Source organism: Cotesia glomerata, linkage group LG7, assembly GCF_020080835.1.
Source record: "Cotesia glomerata isolate CgM1 linkage group LG7, MPM_Cglom_v2.3, whole genome shotgun sequence".
Classification (NCBI taxonomy): Eukaryota; Metazoa; Arthropoda; class Insecta; order Hymenoptera; family Braconidae; genus Cotesia; species Cotesia glomerata.
The window spans coordinates 21,093,134-21,110,018 of NC_058164.1; the positions used below are offsets into that span (position 1 = coordinate 21,093,134).

At 29.8% G+C, this 16,885-nt stretch overlaps 1 protein-coding gene across 2 annotated transcripts in view; it reads left to right on the forward strand.

The window, feature by feature from the left end:
• Positions 1 to 16,885, forward strand: part of LOC123268583 — a 51,124-nt gene that overhangs the window by 28,788 nt on the left and 5,451 nt on the right. For both annotated transcript variants that reach the window (XM_044733808.1, XM_044733806.1), the window contains exons 3-5: positions 3,674 to 3,834; positions 8,286 to 8,388; positions 14,327 to 14,799. In XM_044733808.1, the coding sequence (XP_044589743.1) occupies positions 3,674 to 3,834; positions 8,286 to 8,388; positions 14,327 to 14,799 (737 nt within the window). The remainder of the gene's footprint in view (positions 1 to 3,673; positions 3,835 to 8,285; positions 8,389 to 14,326; positions 14,800 to 16,885) is intronic.

A 16,885-nucleotide genomic window follows, 5' to 3' on the forward strand; every position in this document is an offset into this window, starting at 1 on the left:
ACCTTTTTTTCTGTGTAAAAATCCTAAGCTTCAAAATAAACTTTTGCCGATCAAATTATACCCATTCAATCTCAAGTTATAGCCACTTGGTCATTCAAAATAAAAATTAAAAATTTGGTTTATTAGTTATATTACGAACCCAAATTGTCTTCCTTGTCTTTTTTCCGACATTTAAAAGTAATCATCACTCAATATAAACACTGTGTGCCTTACACCAGCCAAAAATAAAAAAGGCCATTCGGCAGCCGAAATGGAAGTAGATTTCATAATGAATAATAAAAATACTACTAGGGTTGCATACGAAAAAACAAAAAATAAATTTCTGTTTGATTAAACAACAATGACGTCAAAACGAATGCAAAAGTAAAATTTCATTAAATCTGTCTGAGATAGTAAGTGATTTTTGGCCTAAACTGATAATGAGGTACGTAAATTAAAGCTTATTTGATAAGCTTTCAGATGCCATTTATAGAATTTTAATAAGACATCGCGTTCAATTGTAATTGCACGGAAATACGGTAAAAGAGAAAATTTTTGCGATTTTTGAAAATTTTTGAATTGCTATTATTTCTAAACTATTTAATTTGGAGAAATAAATAAGTACACAAATTAAAGCTTATTAAATATGCTTTCAAATGCAATTTACAGAAATCCGATAGGATGTCGCGTTCCATTGTTATTGCACGGAAATAAGGTGAAAGTGAAAATTTTTTGCGATTTTGAAAATTTTTTAATTGCTCTCATTTCTAAACTAACCGACAGATTTAGCTCATCTTAGAACTTAACCTCGGAAATCGTCTTAAGAATAAGTATGTCACACAGAAAAAAAAATTAGGAAAACGGTTGACCCTAAAGGCCATCCCTGCAACTTCCCGCTAAATCCGTTAATACCTGGGCGCTTAAAATTGCACCTACGAAGTTTTTGAGCTCTTCGAGCTCAAAAATACAATCTGTGTGTTGTTTTGAGCTCTCCAAGCTCAAGAAGATACCTCTTCTATGCTTTTGAGCTCTTTAAGCTCAAAAGTCTGATAAAAGTTTCATAGAACACTATTTTTTGAATTTACAAACCACAATAACTTTTGAATGAATGAACCGATTTTTACTCGGTTGACGGCATTCTACGCAGTTTTTTAAGCCTCATAAAGAATTTCTAAGTTTCAATTGGTCAAACCAGAAGTTTCGGAGTAATTTCGAAAAAACACTTTTTTGGGTTTTCTTTCCTGCACAATATCTCGAAAGAATCAACCGATTTTGACCGGATTAGCGGCAATCGACGTGGTTTTTTAAGGTTAAGAGCTGATTAATTTTTGGAGTTGATCGATATAGCCATTTAAAAGTTATTCCAAAAAACCACTTTTAAAAAAATTTTTTTTTACAGTTTTTTTTAGATTTTTCGAAATCTATCGGTCCGAATCAGTCCAAATTGTATTTAAAATCTAAGTTTTGCCAAGCCCTTTTGAATGGCACCAACCGCGATGAAATCGGTTTAACCGTTCAAAAGTTATAAGAGGTTTACATACTTACACACATACACACACACACACACACACACACACACACACACACACAGACATAGTGACACCCTCGCGGAAATAGTCAGGGAAGCTTCCTAGGACCTCAAAACGTCGAGATCTGATGAAAACTCGATTTTCGAAAAACGGGGTAAAACCAATAACTTCCCGATTTTTGAAAATTTTCAATTTTCTTAGCGGCAAGTTAAAAATTAACTTGATTCAAGAGAAAAATTCAGGAACCAAGAATATAATTTTGAAGAGGGTAATTGTTTTGAATCAAGACGAAAAATTCTTGAATTAAGTAAAATTTCCTTAAATTAAAAAAAATTTTCTTAAATCAAGAATTTTTCTACTCAAACCAAAAATATTAAGCTCTTCAAAAATATATACTTGATTCAAGAACATTTTTTTTTCTGTGTACGTTTTATTGAGATCCGTATAGAATTACGGGAGTTAGAGAAGAGACAATGCCGATTATATCGTATATATATATATATGAACTATGTCTAAAAAATTTTTCACCGGGAGATCCAAAAATTAGAATCTTCTCAAGGGAACTCTTTTTTTTATCTTGATATTATTTTTACTCAAGCGAAACCCGTCAAAAATTACTACAAAATTAAAAAATTTTTTTTGCTACCTCAATTTTTGTTAGGAGTATATTGCGTCAACTATAACAATGTTTCTTTTTTGGGTGATTTCTTCATCTCTCTGGGTTCTTTCGTAGACATCGATAAGAAAATGTTATTTTTTTAACGACATTTCATTTTCGGATAATGAAAATTTTTTTTCACTTTTTCAGGGGGTACCCCATTTTGCCCGCAAAAAAAAAGTTTTTTTTCTACGATAGCTTGAAATTTGATTATTTTCCTTCAATTACGACTGAAAACGAGAAAAAGCAGCGTATTTAAGTCCTTAAAATCATAACGGTTTCTAAAGTACCCCATTTTGCCCCCCCCCCCCTCCCCTATATAAACTTTTGAAACATATGCATTTTCTGAATCCGCTTGACGAGCTGAGTTGAAATATAGCAAAATTTTTCAAAAGTTCCGTCATGAGAACCAATGCAATAGTTAGATTTCTATGAAATCTACTAAAAACCCACCCTTAAAAAACAAAATAAATGTTAAATAATAGTCCCAACAAATAAACAATGAACTTTCTAACCTTTGGGTGGCATTTGAAAGACAATGATAAACTTAACCCAGACAACCAGTTAATACCGTGGAGGTTCATGACCGGTTTTCTAGTTACCCATGAGAGTGTGGTAATAACTCCCCTTTGTCACCCTCAGATCGAGCATCAGTAGCTGAGTAAAGTACCTTTGTTGATGTGATGCTTTTGGATCTCTCGACAGTAGGTCTCCCAGGTCGACACTTGTGACATTTGGACGCAGCCACCGGGGAAATTTACCGTCGAAATGTTGAGCTTTGAGGCTCCAATGCCACCCCCGGTTTTTAAGTTAACTCACATATTCTTTTACTTATTTAGCTTTTATTTTTTGGATTTTGTTAGAGTCTGTGCTGGTAGTTTTTGCCTTTACCTTTACTTCAACACACATAAGCTCTTACTTGACTCGACTCACCCTCTGAGTTTTATGTAGGCGCTGAATCGGAGCTCGTGCATTTTTAAAAGCCAGTTTTGTTTCCCCTTTGCCGCGTGCAAATATCCCTCACCGGGTCCAAGAAATTATGAATTAAAAAAGGTTTTTAGCTGTGGCGGAGTATCACAAGGATAAATCATGAATAGGCTGCTGGAGGGAGAAATAGAGGAGCCGTTTTTTTAAATTAAAAAGAATAAATGATAAAATAAAAAATAGGTTTAACCACTGGGGAATCGCTTGGGAATGCATGAAGAGTTAAGGACCCACTTGCAACGTTTCTTTCCGATCCGTGAATTGCCGGCTAATTTTACCCTTTTCTTTTTTCAGTCTTTAGAAATAATAAAAAAGTTTTTATTTTTTTTTTTGTGGGAAATAAAAATAAAGTGACCGTGGGATATTGATCGGGATGTAAAGACTGAAAGGGATGATATGCGTTGTATTTATCTTTACAGTTAAACATGTTAATTTTATTTGTTTTATGGTTTATTGAGCTGTTAGCGAATTCACGGTAAAAATTAGGTCATTGAAGAATATTAATTATTTATGTTTCATGAAGTTACAACAGGCTGCGGGGGCGAGGTGATTAACAACTTGACGTATGTGGTGAGTCCTGGGTTTCCAAATCTGGTCGATCAGCCTTTGAATTGTTCAGTGGTCATCAGAAAAATCGAGTCTCAAGTCAGCCAGATGAGAATCGACTTTATTCACTTTAATATTGTAAGACATTTTTATATATTGTGTTTTATATATTTTTAAAATTTCCGGACAACCTTCTTGTTTACTTAGTGTCTTTAATATTATTATTAAAGATATTTTCATGACCGATTGTATATATATATAATGAAAGTTTCATGCCATCTTGGTCAAATGACTGGTGGATCTAATTCAAGCCGAGAGATGGACACTTCCATCTTCCCTATTGGTCGAGAGACATCCTCTCTGTACATAAGTTCGATGGAAATCCATTAAACTTGAATACTAGTAAAGCTGGAAGCTTGTAGTATCTATTCGAGTAATAAAGATGTTAATTGAATGAAAGAAATGAAAGAAATTTGAATGAGAGTAAAGACAAACTTTGAAAAAAAATATCTCTCGACCAAAAGGGAAGATGGAAGTGTCCATCTCTCGGCTTCTTGTTTACTTTTTAATTTAAATATTATACATAAACAAATTAACTTGATCTATAAAAAAAATGCCATTTTATTTTTCAAAGTGTGTACGATCGTGTCATTAACTTTCTTCTTGATTTAATTTACTTTTAATAACCGTTTTAATAAATTTTCATCTTGTTCGTAAACTTTCTGTCGGTAGTGTAAGTATTTTTTGACTTTTTATTTTTATTCAATGATTTATTATTAAAAATAATAGTTGATAATTTATTGGTAAAATTTGACTCACTGATTTTATGGATTCCATGATTCTTGATACCCCGACAAAATATCCCCTGACAAAATATTCTAAAAAAAAATAATCCTAAACAAAATATCTCAAATAATTAAATTTTTCAATAAAACACTTCAAAATATTAATGCCATTTCAGCAAATATTCGTAGTACGACTTTATAAAAAATTTGAATATTGGTTATTAGGTAACATTTGTCAACTATTACAAAAATGATCATGATTTAGTTATCACAAATACAACAAAATGAAACTAATTGATAAATAACAACGAATACCACAAAATTAATTGTTACAAAAAAAAAAGATTATCAATAATACTAAAAATTACAATATTTTTGAATATTGCAAACGCCAAATATATAAAATAGAATTTGATTCAACCAAAAGATGACACATATATAAAAAATTATTTATTTAAATGTGATTTTATGTGTTTATCTAAAAATACGTTGAAATATAAGCTTTTTATTATGTTATGCCCTTTTATCATGGATTTTGTGTGTGTTTATTCGACATTATTAATCTCAAAAAGATTAACATTTATATATTTAAATATTTTATCCGGGATATTTTGTCGGGGTATCAAGAATCCTGATACCGATATTGATTCAGATAAAAAACACTATTGTGAAACTATAACTCACAAATTTATTAGTGAAATTATGACTCATAAATACATTGAATAAATGTTGTTCCACTAGTAAAATTATGAGTTAAAATTTCACTAATGAAAACATGAGTCATTTAATCGCGAGTAAAAATTACAAAATTTATGGTACTGATTTACTAGTAAAAATATGACTCACTAATTCATAAATAAAATTATTAGTCACTATTGTAAATTATGAGTTACTAATGAAAATATGACTGACTCCTTCATTAATAATGATCCACTAGTAAAATTATGAATCATTTATTAACTCGTGAAATTTTGAGTCACTAGTAAAAATATGATTTACAAATTTACTAGTGAAATTGAGTTATTAATTCATTACATAATTTTTAATAATGAAATTATGAGTCACTAGTTTAATCGTGGTACTATGAGCCACTAAACCATTAGTAAAAATATGACTGACTAAAACAAATATGAGTCACTTATTCACTAGTGAAAACTTGCCTTACCAATTTACTAAAGAAAATATGACTCACTAGTTCATTGGTAAAAATATGAGTCATTGATTTACTAGTGAAAATATGACTTATTCGAAAAAATGTATCTCACTAATGAAACTATGACTGATTAATTCACTAATGAAATTATGAATCGCTAATTAACTGGTGAAAATATGACTCACTAATAATTAATTAGTGAAATTATTAGTGATTAATTAATCAGTGAAAATATGACCCCACTAATGAAAAAATTAATCACTAGTTGAAATATAAATCACAAATGAAGATATGATTTAGAAAAAATATGAATCACTAAGGTAAAAGCCCCTATTATTGACAGAGTCCCCACTATCGATACTCTATTTAATTTTATTCTTTCATTCTTAAAATCTGTTAATAATTCCAATTGTTGATATTTCATGACAATCTTACATATTTTTTAAATCAAAAAATAGTAAAATTTAATTCCAAGATATAAACTATTTACCGCAAAAAAATTTCATTTTTTTAAGTAGGCCAAAACCGCTCATACGTTTGTAATTTCTCAACAATATTTTTAAGAAAGACCTTATTTTTAAATCCAGACTTCTTAATGTTTTTTTTTTTATGTAATTGCATTGTTTAAAATTATTTTAGATTATTTATAGTCTAAATAACCATATAATCATTTATTTATACTTTATCGAGTTAAAATTAATTTAAAAATAGCAGATGTCAATGATGGGGACACAAAAATTCTTGCGTCACTTAACGACATAGGCCATAATGTAAGGTAACTTAACTCCCTCGACATACATGTCAACGTATTAATGTTTACATACTGTCATGTGATTTTATAAGAATTAAAGTATTTGAGACTAGAAAAAATTGCTAAGAAAAAAAACCTGCTAAAAAATATAGAAAAGCTAGGTTTTAAACGAATTTTAAAATATTAAAAATTATTGATAGTTTTGCATTAGTTAGTAAAAATGATTATTGTTAACATAAAATTAACTGTAATAGAAGACCTGTCAATAATAGGGTCAATGGTATGTCAATAATCGGCTTTGAATTTTTCGCGCTGTCAATAATACATACATTCGACCTGTTCGTTTTGAGTTGATATAATAATAATTATTAAATTTATAGCTATTAAAGTTAATTAATTAAATTATATAAGTAAAAACAATGATTAAGTTGTCCTATAAATAAAAGTTGACAATATTGGTTTGAAACACGATAAAAAAATTAGGGCGGTTGACCCTGAAGGCCATCCCTGAAACTTCCCGCTAATTCCATACTTAGGCGCTTAAAATTGCACCAATGACGTTTTTGAGCTCTTCGAGCTTAAAAATACAATTTATGGGTTATTTTGAACTCTCCGAGCTTAAAAAGATTGCTTTCCTATGCTTTTGATAAGACACTATTTTTTGAATTTTTAAACCGCAATAACTTTTGAATGAATAAATCGATTTTCACACGGTTAGCAGCATTCGACGCAGTTTTTCAAGCCTCACAAAAAAAAACTCAAATTTTGAATTGATCGCGCTAGGAATTTCGGAGTTATTCCGAAAAAACACTTTTTTCGGTTTTCTTTCGTTCACGATATCTCTCGAACGAATCTACCGATTTTGACCGGACTGGTGGCGATCGACGTGGTTTTTAGAGGTTAAGAGCTGATTAGTTTTTGGAATTGAACCATCAAGCCGTTTAAAAGTTATTCCAAAAAAACCACATTTGAAAAAAATTTTTTTTTAGTTTTTTGAAGATTTCTCAAAATCTATTGATCTGAATTAGTCCAAATAGTTTTCAAAATCTAAGTTTGGTCAAGCCCTTTCGAATAGCACCAACCGCGATGAAATCGGTCAAGCCGTTCAAAAGTTATAAGCGGTTCACATACTTTCACACACACACACACACACACACACACACACACATACAGACACCGTGACAACCTCGCGGGGATAGTCAGGGAAGCTTCCTGTGATCTTCAAACGTCAGGGAAGCTTCCTGTGATCTTCAAACGTCGAGATCTGATGAAAACTCGATTTTTGCAAAACGGGGTGAAAACAATAACTTCTCGATTTTTGAAAATCTTCGATTTTTGAAAATCTTCGATTTTCTTAGCGGGAAGTTAAAAATTCAAACATTCATGATCACTCTTATAGTATCAATAATGGGGGTTTTTATCTTATCGAAAAAATAACTCACTAATTAACTAGTAAAACTATGAATCCTTATAAAAAAAGTTATTAATTTACTTTTGAAATTATAAATCTCTATTATTAATTTACTACGAAAAAATCTAATTTACTTATCTACTAATAATCAAGTCTGACAACCCTAATTGAATTAATATAAATCATCTCCCTTAAAAATTACAATCATAACCTCATTCATAAATGATATTCATCTCTAATCACAATTAACACTCTAAATAAACGACTTTCCATCCGATTTGATCTTCCCCTCGTTAAATTTCTGGTTATCAGTGTCAGTTATCATGATGATTATTAGCTCCGTTATCTCACGGTGAAACAGTCGAGGGTTTTTATATTAAACAAGCAATAAAAATCCGATATGGGCAGATATTGATCGACGTGAAAAATTCATGAAACGAGTGGAGAATAAGAGAAGAAATAAAAATTTGTATTGCACATCCTATCCAGGGTCAACCAAATCTACGGACTGGCGTCTGCGACGAGGACGTTATGGAGATCACCAGCGATGTGCGGACATTCCAGCTGTGCGGTTGGAATAGCGGCCAGCATAGTAAGTATCTTTACGTACAATAACAACTACAATAATCATAATTATTTTTACAAATATAGACCAAGCTTAACGTTTTGCATCTCTGCAACAAAAAAAAGTAAAGACTAGAACAGAGGTGGTAATGATTTCGTTAAAACTCTACGTGAAATAATAATGAGACTGTCTTATTGCATGAATTATTTATTTCCACATCTTGAAGAAAAATAAATATAAACATGTTTGTATTATTTTATATCCTGTGAAAACAAAATATATATGCTTTTGTAATAATGTTCCCTTCTTTTATATTACTCTTGTCTAGGATTGCAGGCTTACTACATTTTAGTTTTTAGTAGACGTGCGATACAAACAAATAGAGCTTCGTGCTTGAATATCAATAAGGAACAAATGTATCAATTTATTTCCAAAGAAAACTCCGAAATTGTGAAACCAACAAGGAAGCTGTTAATATTTCGTGGGTTTGTTACAGTTAGGAATTTATTATTTATTCAACAGTGAATACTGAGTGGTGCTATGTACGGCTAGAATCCCACCAAATGGTGTAGGAAGCACAAATAAAATTCTGAGAAATCGAACATTTTATGTCCTAAGCGCTCTTGTTATATTGAAATGGAATTAAAGTAGATAATTTTAAATATGTTGCACGCGCTTTTAATGCAAATGCTAAAAAGGATGAAATACAAAATTAATCTTCATCAATACTTGATACACTGAAGAAAATTTTCTTTAAAATTTACGGTTCAATTTATGAGAAATATTGGCGGACTGTGTTGTAATTTAAGGAGCTTCTTTATTATTTATTAGTAACAACAACATTTTTTAAAGTTCATGTGAGTAAAACTTGCCGGGGTTTTCAGTAAAATAAAAAAATAAATTTCTATGCAACTTACCGCACAAATTGAATTATTATTGGATTTATCGTAATTACTGGAAAATTATTATTTTTATAAATTTTGGAAAAACTCGATTTCAATTTGATAATATTATATGTTTATATTTTTTTGATTTAATTCATTTTTGAAGTTTATTTAACTTCACAATATATATGGATCATTTCATGCCAAATCACCTGATTTTAAAAATCATATTTTTTGATCCGGTTGAATATTTTATGTTTTTGTACATATAAAAAGACACCTAATCCTTAATTTTGAGCCCTTAATTTACAAAAACCTTGGAGATACGAATTTTTTAAAATCGCGAAAAATAACGATGAGGTAATTTTCAGAAATTCATAACTCCTGATATAATTATCGTAATTTCATTTTGCAAGTGGCTATTTTCTTCACTTCTAAATAAAGTTTTCAAAAAAAAATTTTTTTTTTTCACCATTTTTTTACATTTTAACTCAAATTTTGACTTTTTTTGGAGAGCGACATTTTTAATTTTCTTGAAAAAAATATATGTTTCACCAGACTATAAAACAAATGTTTTAAGCCCTTTGTCAAATGGGGGTTCAAATATCTTCGATTTTTTAAGCAACTTTTTCGAATTTTTTTAATCAAAAATTCAAGTTTTTTAAAGATTTTTTTATTTTTCACCAAAATTTCAACGTAAATATGGACAAATAATATTTTCCTACTGTGCTAATCATATAAATTGAAACCTTTCATTGATATGTTACGACAAAAATTTAATGACAGACTATTTTTAACTTAAAATTATGCAGTAGTTTCAGTAAAAATATTTTATTTTACTAAAATTTTTAATAAGAAAATAGTAAAAAATAATTATTGATTTCATTAATTTCTTATATTTATTATTTTTAGTGAAAAAATAAACAATGTTCTAATCAAAAATTAATTTGTTGAAAATTTTAAACAATCTTATTTCATAGCTGAAGAAATAAAAGTTTTTCTTACAGTAATTTTCTTGTTAGAAAAAAGTTTGATTGATCTAGAAAAAAAAACAATTTTAGATAAACTTGCAAATTTTTATCTAAAATTATTCTTTTGCAAATCTAGAAAACTTTTTTTCAACAAGAAAATTACTGTAAGAAAAATTTTAATTTTTTCAACTTGGAAACAAAACTGTTTAAAATTTTCAACAAACTAATTTTTGACGTGATACAGTCGACGCTCTCTGTATTGGACCTCTCTGTATTTGACCGCTCTCTGTATTTGACCACATTCTTCCTCTGTATTTGACGATTTTACACAGCTCTTATGGACAAGAACGAGTCAAATACAGAGAATGGTCCTGTACGGGTGAGTCAAATACAGAGAGCGTTGACTGTAACGTCTTATAAATTGATGAACACTGGCAGCGCACACGAAAAAGTGTAACGTTCCGCCTGAGCCTGTGCGTGCAATCAAGAGCGCGCAACAAGCGATAGAGAGGCACGATAAAACAAACGATAGAGAGGCCTAAGCGTTGGCTTGTGACACATATATCTCTCTTCTCGAGTGACGTCAGAGCTAGCAGTTAGAATATTGTTCTATAACTAATTGTTCGTGATTATACTTAAACAAATTATTTAAACTAAATTTTCAAAAACTGTAAATAATATTTGAAAATTAAAAATTAATGTTTTAAACTAGTTTTAAAAATATTTATATAAAATTATATCAATGATATTAGATTATCATTGTTGATGATATTAATAATTGTTAATAAATAATATTAATTATAAATAAATAAATTAATAATAATTATAATCGATAAATTAATAAAATATTCAATAATAAAATAATAATAAATTGATAAAATAATTAATATTAATTATTAACAATAATAATTAAATCAATTATCAAATTATTGTATCAATTTTTGATTAACAATGTATCAATAAGTCCTTTTTTTTTGTTAAAATAATTTTTATATATTCAAAATTTTTTAATTTTTAAATACAAATTAATGATAATTCAATGATAATAATTCAATTCAATTCATAAAAGTATACAATTTTTCATCAATATTTCTTTATGACATTATCACGTAAAACTATCGTCCGTAAACCGACTTTACAGACAACCAATTTTTTATTAAAACATTCATTTTTTTCCAAAGATATTTTTTTTCTCAGTGTTATATATTTTCTTCGATTGTCTTTGTAAATAATCATCACATGAATTGTAATTAGATCAGGAATTCTGGTACGTCCCATAATTATTGCTTCATTTTCAAAAAGCACACTATCAGAAACTATAATTATTACTATTTAAAAAGTGATTTTAAGATAATCATCAAGTCAATTTCAAATGTTTGTAATAATAGTACCGCGCACAGATATAAATAACCTCTGACGTCATTAAAATCGATCAACAAAATACCGTAGTTATAGTATAGATTTACACGAAAATAAATAAAATAAGTTCGAGAGAATTCTTGGCGCACAATATAATAGCGCCTCAATTTTATCTGATTTTGTCCATCGCACCCTCTACAAATAACCGTAGCTATAACATAGCACATAGAGGAAGGAAAGACACTATTCCGGACAGGAAATAGAATAATATATTCTTCTCAATTACTTTTCATTTAATATGAATGCGTTCATATCCTCTATACTCGCTTATTGAATTTTAATATATACATATATATATATTTCTGTCCTAGTGAAACACTACCCTCATATCCTCATCTGAATTCGAATACATTATACATTTATTGCTATACATATACAGCAATCTACGAATAATCTTAGTTTGTTCACCGAGAGCTTCAGTCCGACATTTTTCTTTTTCTCCACTATATTCCTTTCAATCTCACTCCAATGGGTTCCCAATTCTAAAGAACCATTTCTTATTCAAATCATAAAGGGGCTCGTATCATCTTACATTTATGTTATTAATAGAATAGCCTATTTCGAAGAGAGCAACTTGATTTCTTCATATTCAGCTCTGATTTTATTAAAAAGTTCTTGTTTTATTCCCGAAGAAAATATTAAAAATTGTAAAAGATATTAGATAAGACAAGACCCGACTTTTGCTCGGGACGCTTTAACTATCAGCGACGGTGATATATCGTCTAAGAGTTTTCGATAGGAGATTAAATTTTGAACAAAAAAAGATCTGATAAAATTTTTCGCTATCTCCAATGGTTCGGAAGATAATGGCGGTCCATTAATGCACTAACAAAGAAAAGTACTCGGCTGGATTTAAATTTCCAATTTTTTTCTTTTTATATATCGATGTTAGAGGCTTAAATATGGAGATTTAACCTAAAATATGTAAGAAAAAAATTTTTTTCTATTTTTAAAAATCAGAAAAGGAAATATTTATTATATTTTCGTCGATAAATATGAATCAGCTGTCTTCAAGCAGTATTTAGATTTTTTATAGCTGCTTAAAGGACAGAAAAAATATTTTATTTTCACTACATAAATTTTTTAGAAAAATTGCTGTATTGATTTTCTTGAGCAGTAATTATTCATAAAACAATCATTTTTTTGATCTAACTATTAATTTTTTTTTAAATCAACAATTTTTAAGAATTAATACTTCACAAAAATTATTTTTATATTCAATCTGGGGCATTCCATGCGAAATGGAAAAATAACTAAAATTTTAAAATTTCTCTGACTCATTCTAATTTAGTCCTAATTTATTATTAAAAGTTTATATTTTACTAATTTGTGAAGAAAATTTTTTTTTAACCAATAAGAAAATCGATTTTTTCTCCTCGTAACTTTTCAGCCGTACTTACTTGTATCCGGGTCAAATGTTGTTTTAATAGTTTTAAGAACAAATTCTTGAAACTTAAATAATAAAAAAAACGACAAACATCCACTTATAATATAGCTCGAAAATTATCCTCAGAATACTGTCAACCTTCTGTAGCTTACGATTGAGTTTAAAAATGTTTTTTAATCCCCGGCAAACCATCGATAGTCATTGATCGGTCTATCATCAGCTGGATGACTGGCCGATTGTCTAATAAGTGCCTTTGATACGAAATCCATGGGCCGATTATCGAATATTACTGGCCCATTAATGTAATTCAATCATCGGCCAACCAAGGTTACCTATTGATCGGCCAACCAAGGTTACCTATTGATCGGCCAACTATTGGCTGAATGACTGGCCAAGTGTATCACTGGCGATTTCGATACAAGATCCATGGGCCACTCATCACCCATTAATGGCCCAATACTGGTATTTTGACCATCGGCCAATGATTGCAAGCCATTAATAGGCCAGTCATCGGCATTGTTGTATTCCTGGCGGTTCCTACACGGGTAAAGACATAAACTTCCTTTTTCGTCTAATCTCGGATATCTCCGCAACAAATGGTCTTATCGAGCTAAATAAAGAATGCAATTGAATCTGAATAAACAGGCTATCTGTTCCATAAGGTCGCTTTGTCTAAAAAAATTTTTCCGAGCCTGTAGAGCGAAAAAAAAAAATTAAAAATTTGGAAAATTTTTTTTTCGTTCTATTTCTTCAGATAATGTTGAAACCGTAATTCCTAAAAAATTTTGACCCTAAGATCTTAAAACTAGAGTTTTTGAGCTTTAAAATGCATTTTTTGTTTTTGCGATACGATCATTTTCCGCTGAAATACAGCCCGTCAAAAATCTAAAAAAAATTTGCATTTTTTTTTTATTCCCTTAATTTTTGTGAGTAGTGTAATTATCAATATTTTTTCTAATTACCAATTTTTCGAACAAAATTACTATTATTTTTCTTTCAATCTCTAATTTTTTAATGAAAAAAATTTTTTTCATTAATTTATTAAACAGTTTCTTAAAATTACAAATGGTTAAATTTTCCCTCAAACAATAACACTCTCCGATAAAATAAAATAATTCGATTAAAAAGGAGCGTCAATTGCATCGTAATCTGAGAATTGAGAAGCGTAGTAGAGCATAAAACAGAAAAATCAATACCCCGAAGCTTAATATGAATTTAATAAACAACCCCAATCTTTCTCTCCACCAAAACATCTAAATATCAACGTTCCAATAACTCAGGATGACGGTAACAATATATTTCAGTGTACGTGGACGTAACCGACGGCCCGGTGACCCTAAATCTGAGGCTGCCACGGAATCTTCAATCACGTATGTGGGAGATGTCCATAACGCAATTGCCATTCGAGCAGCGTGCACCGGCAGGTTGTCTCCAGTATTTCACCGAGCCTAGAGGTACCGTGAAAACCCTGAATTACTTGCCAAACGGGCGGTACCTGGCCAACCAGGACTACCTAATTTGCATGCGCCAGGAAAAAGGCTCATGCAGCATCGCCTATTTTCCATGCTCCAATGACTCATTCCGGATTGGTCCTTCGAGGTTTCGCCGGCAAACTACGATGGAAAACTCCACTGGAACTGGTGCCGCCGATCAAGCCTCTCTAGATGATGAAGGATCCGGAACGGGACCCGTTGATGACGCTATTGTTGACGCAGCTCCAATACGTCGGTGCGTCGACCGAATTCTCATTCCCTGTGATTTCGAGGAATTCATTACGGTAGGTCTTAACTAGATTACTGTTATTATTCATTGCGGCTCTACTATTATTAATCTTGTCTTAGGAGGCTTTCATATTTATGTCTCTCTGTTTTCAATAGTTCGTTTGGTTCAAAGATATTCATTTTGCTGATGAAAATTATATGCTACCAAGTTAAAAGCACCTCTCATTCACGGGGTGACAATTATTGAGAACCTGTTTTATTTTAAGATTTATCTGATTACCTTGTACATGGAGAGAAATTTATAGGAACCTTTCCAAAGATTATGGGAATGGTTCCTATAATAAAATGATCATTATAGGTATCAATCTTATGCTCATTATGGGAACCATAGCCATAGTTTATTGGAAACGTTCCTATATATACAATAATGGAATAGCTTCAATATATTATGGTTATGGTTCCTATATTGTATGTGCGTCACCACTATAATATTATGGGAATGCATTCCATGGTTCCCATGATATTATAGGAATGGTTCCTATACTATTATAGGAATGGTTCCTATAATATTATGGGAATGACGCACATAATAATAGAAAAATGTTTATTTTCATAATAATGAAGCAATCACTTCAAAAATATAAAGTAATTAATATATATTTTTTAGCTAATATTTTTTTTTTTGTGAATGAAAATTGATCTTTCACTATACGGGAAAAAATTTCTGGGAAAATTTACGATACAACTATTGTAAAGCTGGAATATACTTTTATTACTATTAATTGTCAAATATTTTAGAAGAAAAAATACTATTTATTCATGAAAAAATACGATATTAATATTGTAAAAAGTAAGAGATGAAAATTTCCAGTGATGCTTCTGTATCTTTCCAATAGAACTATAGAAAATTTTACAATAGTTGAATTGGAATGTTTCTCAATTAGTGTGAGTGATGGCCGTGCACAGCACTAGACTCTGAGTTTATGTAAATGTTAAAGGATATGGATCTTAGTTTACCTCGGATAGAGTAGAGGGAGAGTCTCTGGCTGCCAACACAGAGTTCTGGGTTCGATTCCCAGATAGCACGACAATGTCGGTTTCTTTTTTCGATTACTGTACAGATACCAATTAGTCCAACCTTCTACTTATCTCTCTACCTCCCTAATATTTCTTTTAAAAAAACCAACTGTGAATTTTTACAAAAGTTGAATTGTAAAGTTCACAAACACATATTGTATAATTTGCTCTATAGTATTCGAGTTTTTAAAACTCTTGCTAGTCTTATTTGTTGGATGAAATTTACAATAGTAGATCGTAAAAATTACTAAATGAGAAGTATAGTCCACCGTTACTATTTTATTTAGTAAAAATTACAATAGTAAAATAGTAAAAACTCCTTCAATTTTCTTTCCGTGCATGAGGCCAACTTGGGATTTTAAATTAATAAAAAAACATATACTGGAAAATCCAGTACGTTACACCTTATTATGAAATTTTTATAATTAAAATAATTAAAGAAAATTAAAAAAAATGTTTTGTAAATCTAAAGTGTCGTACGTAAATTGATCAACGTAAAGTTTAAATCTACAATAATTTTAATAATATTTTGAATTTTTTTTTAATTTTCAATCAAATTTCAATGAAACAAAATAATTATCTACTCTACATAACAAGAATAAATTAAAAAAATCATTTTATTAATTAGTCAATTAAAAATAAATTACACGAAATAGATTTTATTTATAATTCAATTTTAAAGCTCGTTTTAATTTTTCCGCGGATAGTATTTTCTTTATAAAAATTGAACGTCCTCTTTTGTTCTTATCCACGAATTATTAAAAAATAACCAATTAAAGAATATGACCGACAATCAGTCAGCGAAATAATTGAGTATAGTATCAGCTGCTTTCAAACTGTATTGAGAAATTAATATTTTAATAATATTTATATGGCTGCTCACAAGGCGGAAAATTTCTCCAAATGCCAGCTGAAAAAAATTAAACAAAGTTGTATTAAGCTGTAATTTTTATTTACAATTTTTTATCAGTCAGATAAGAAAGATTAAAAAATAAATTCAGTTGAAAAATTTATTTTTCATATCATGGATTAATTTAAAATAATCGTACTAGTAATTTTTGAAAT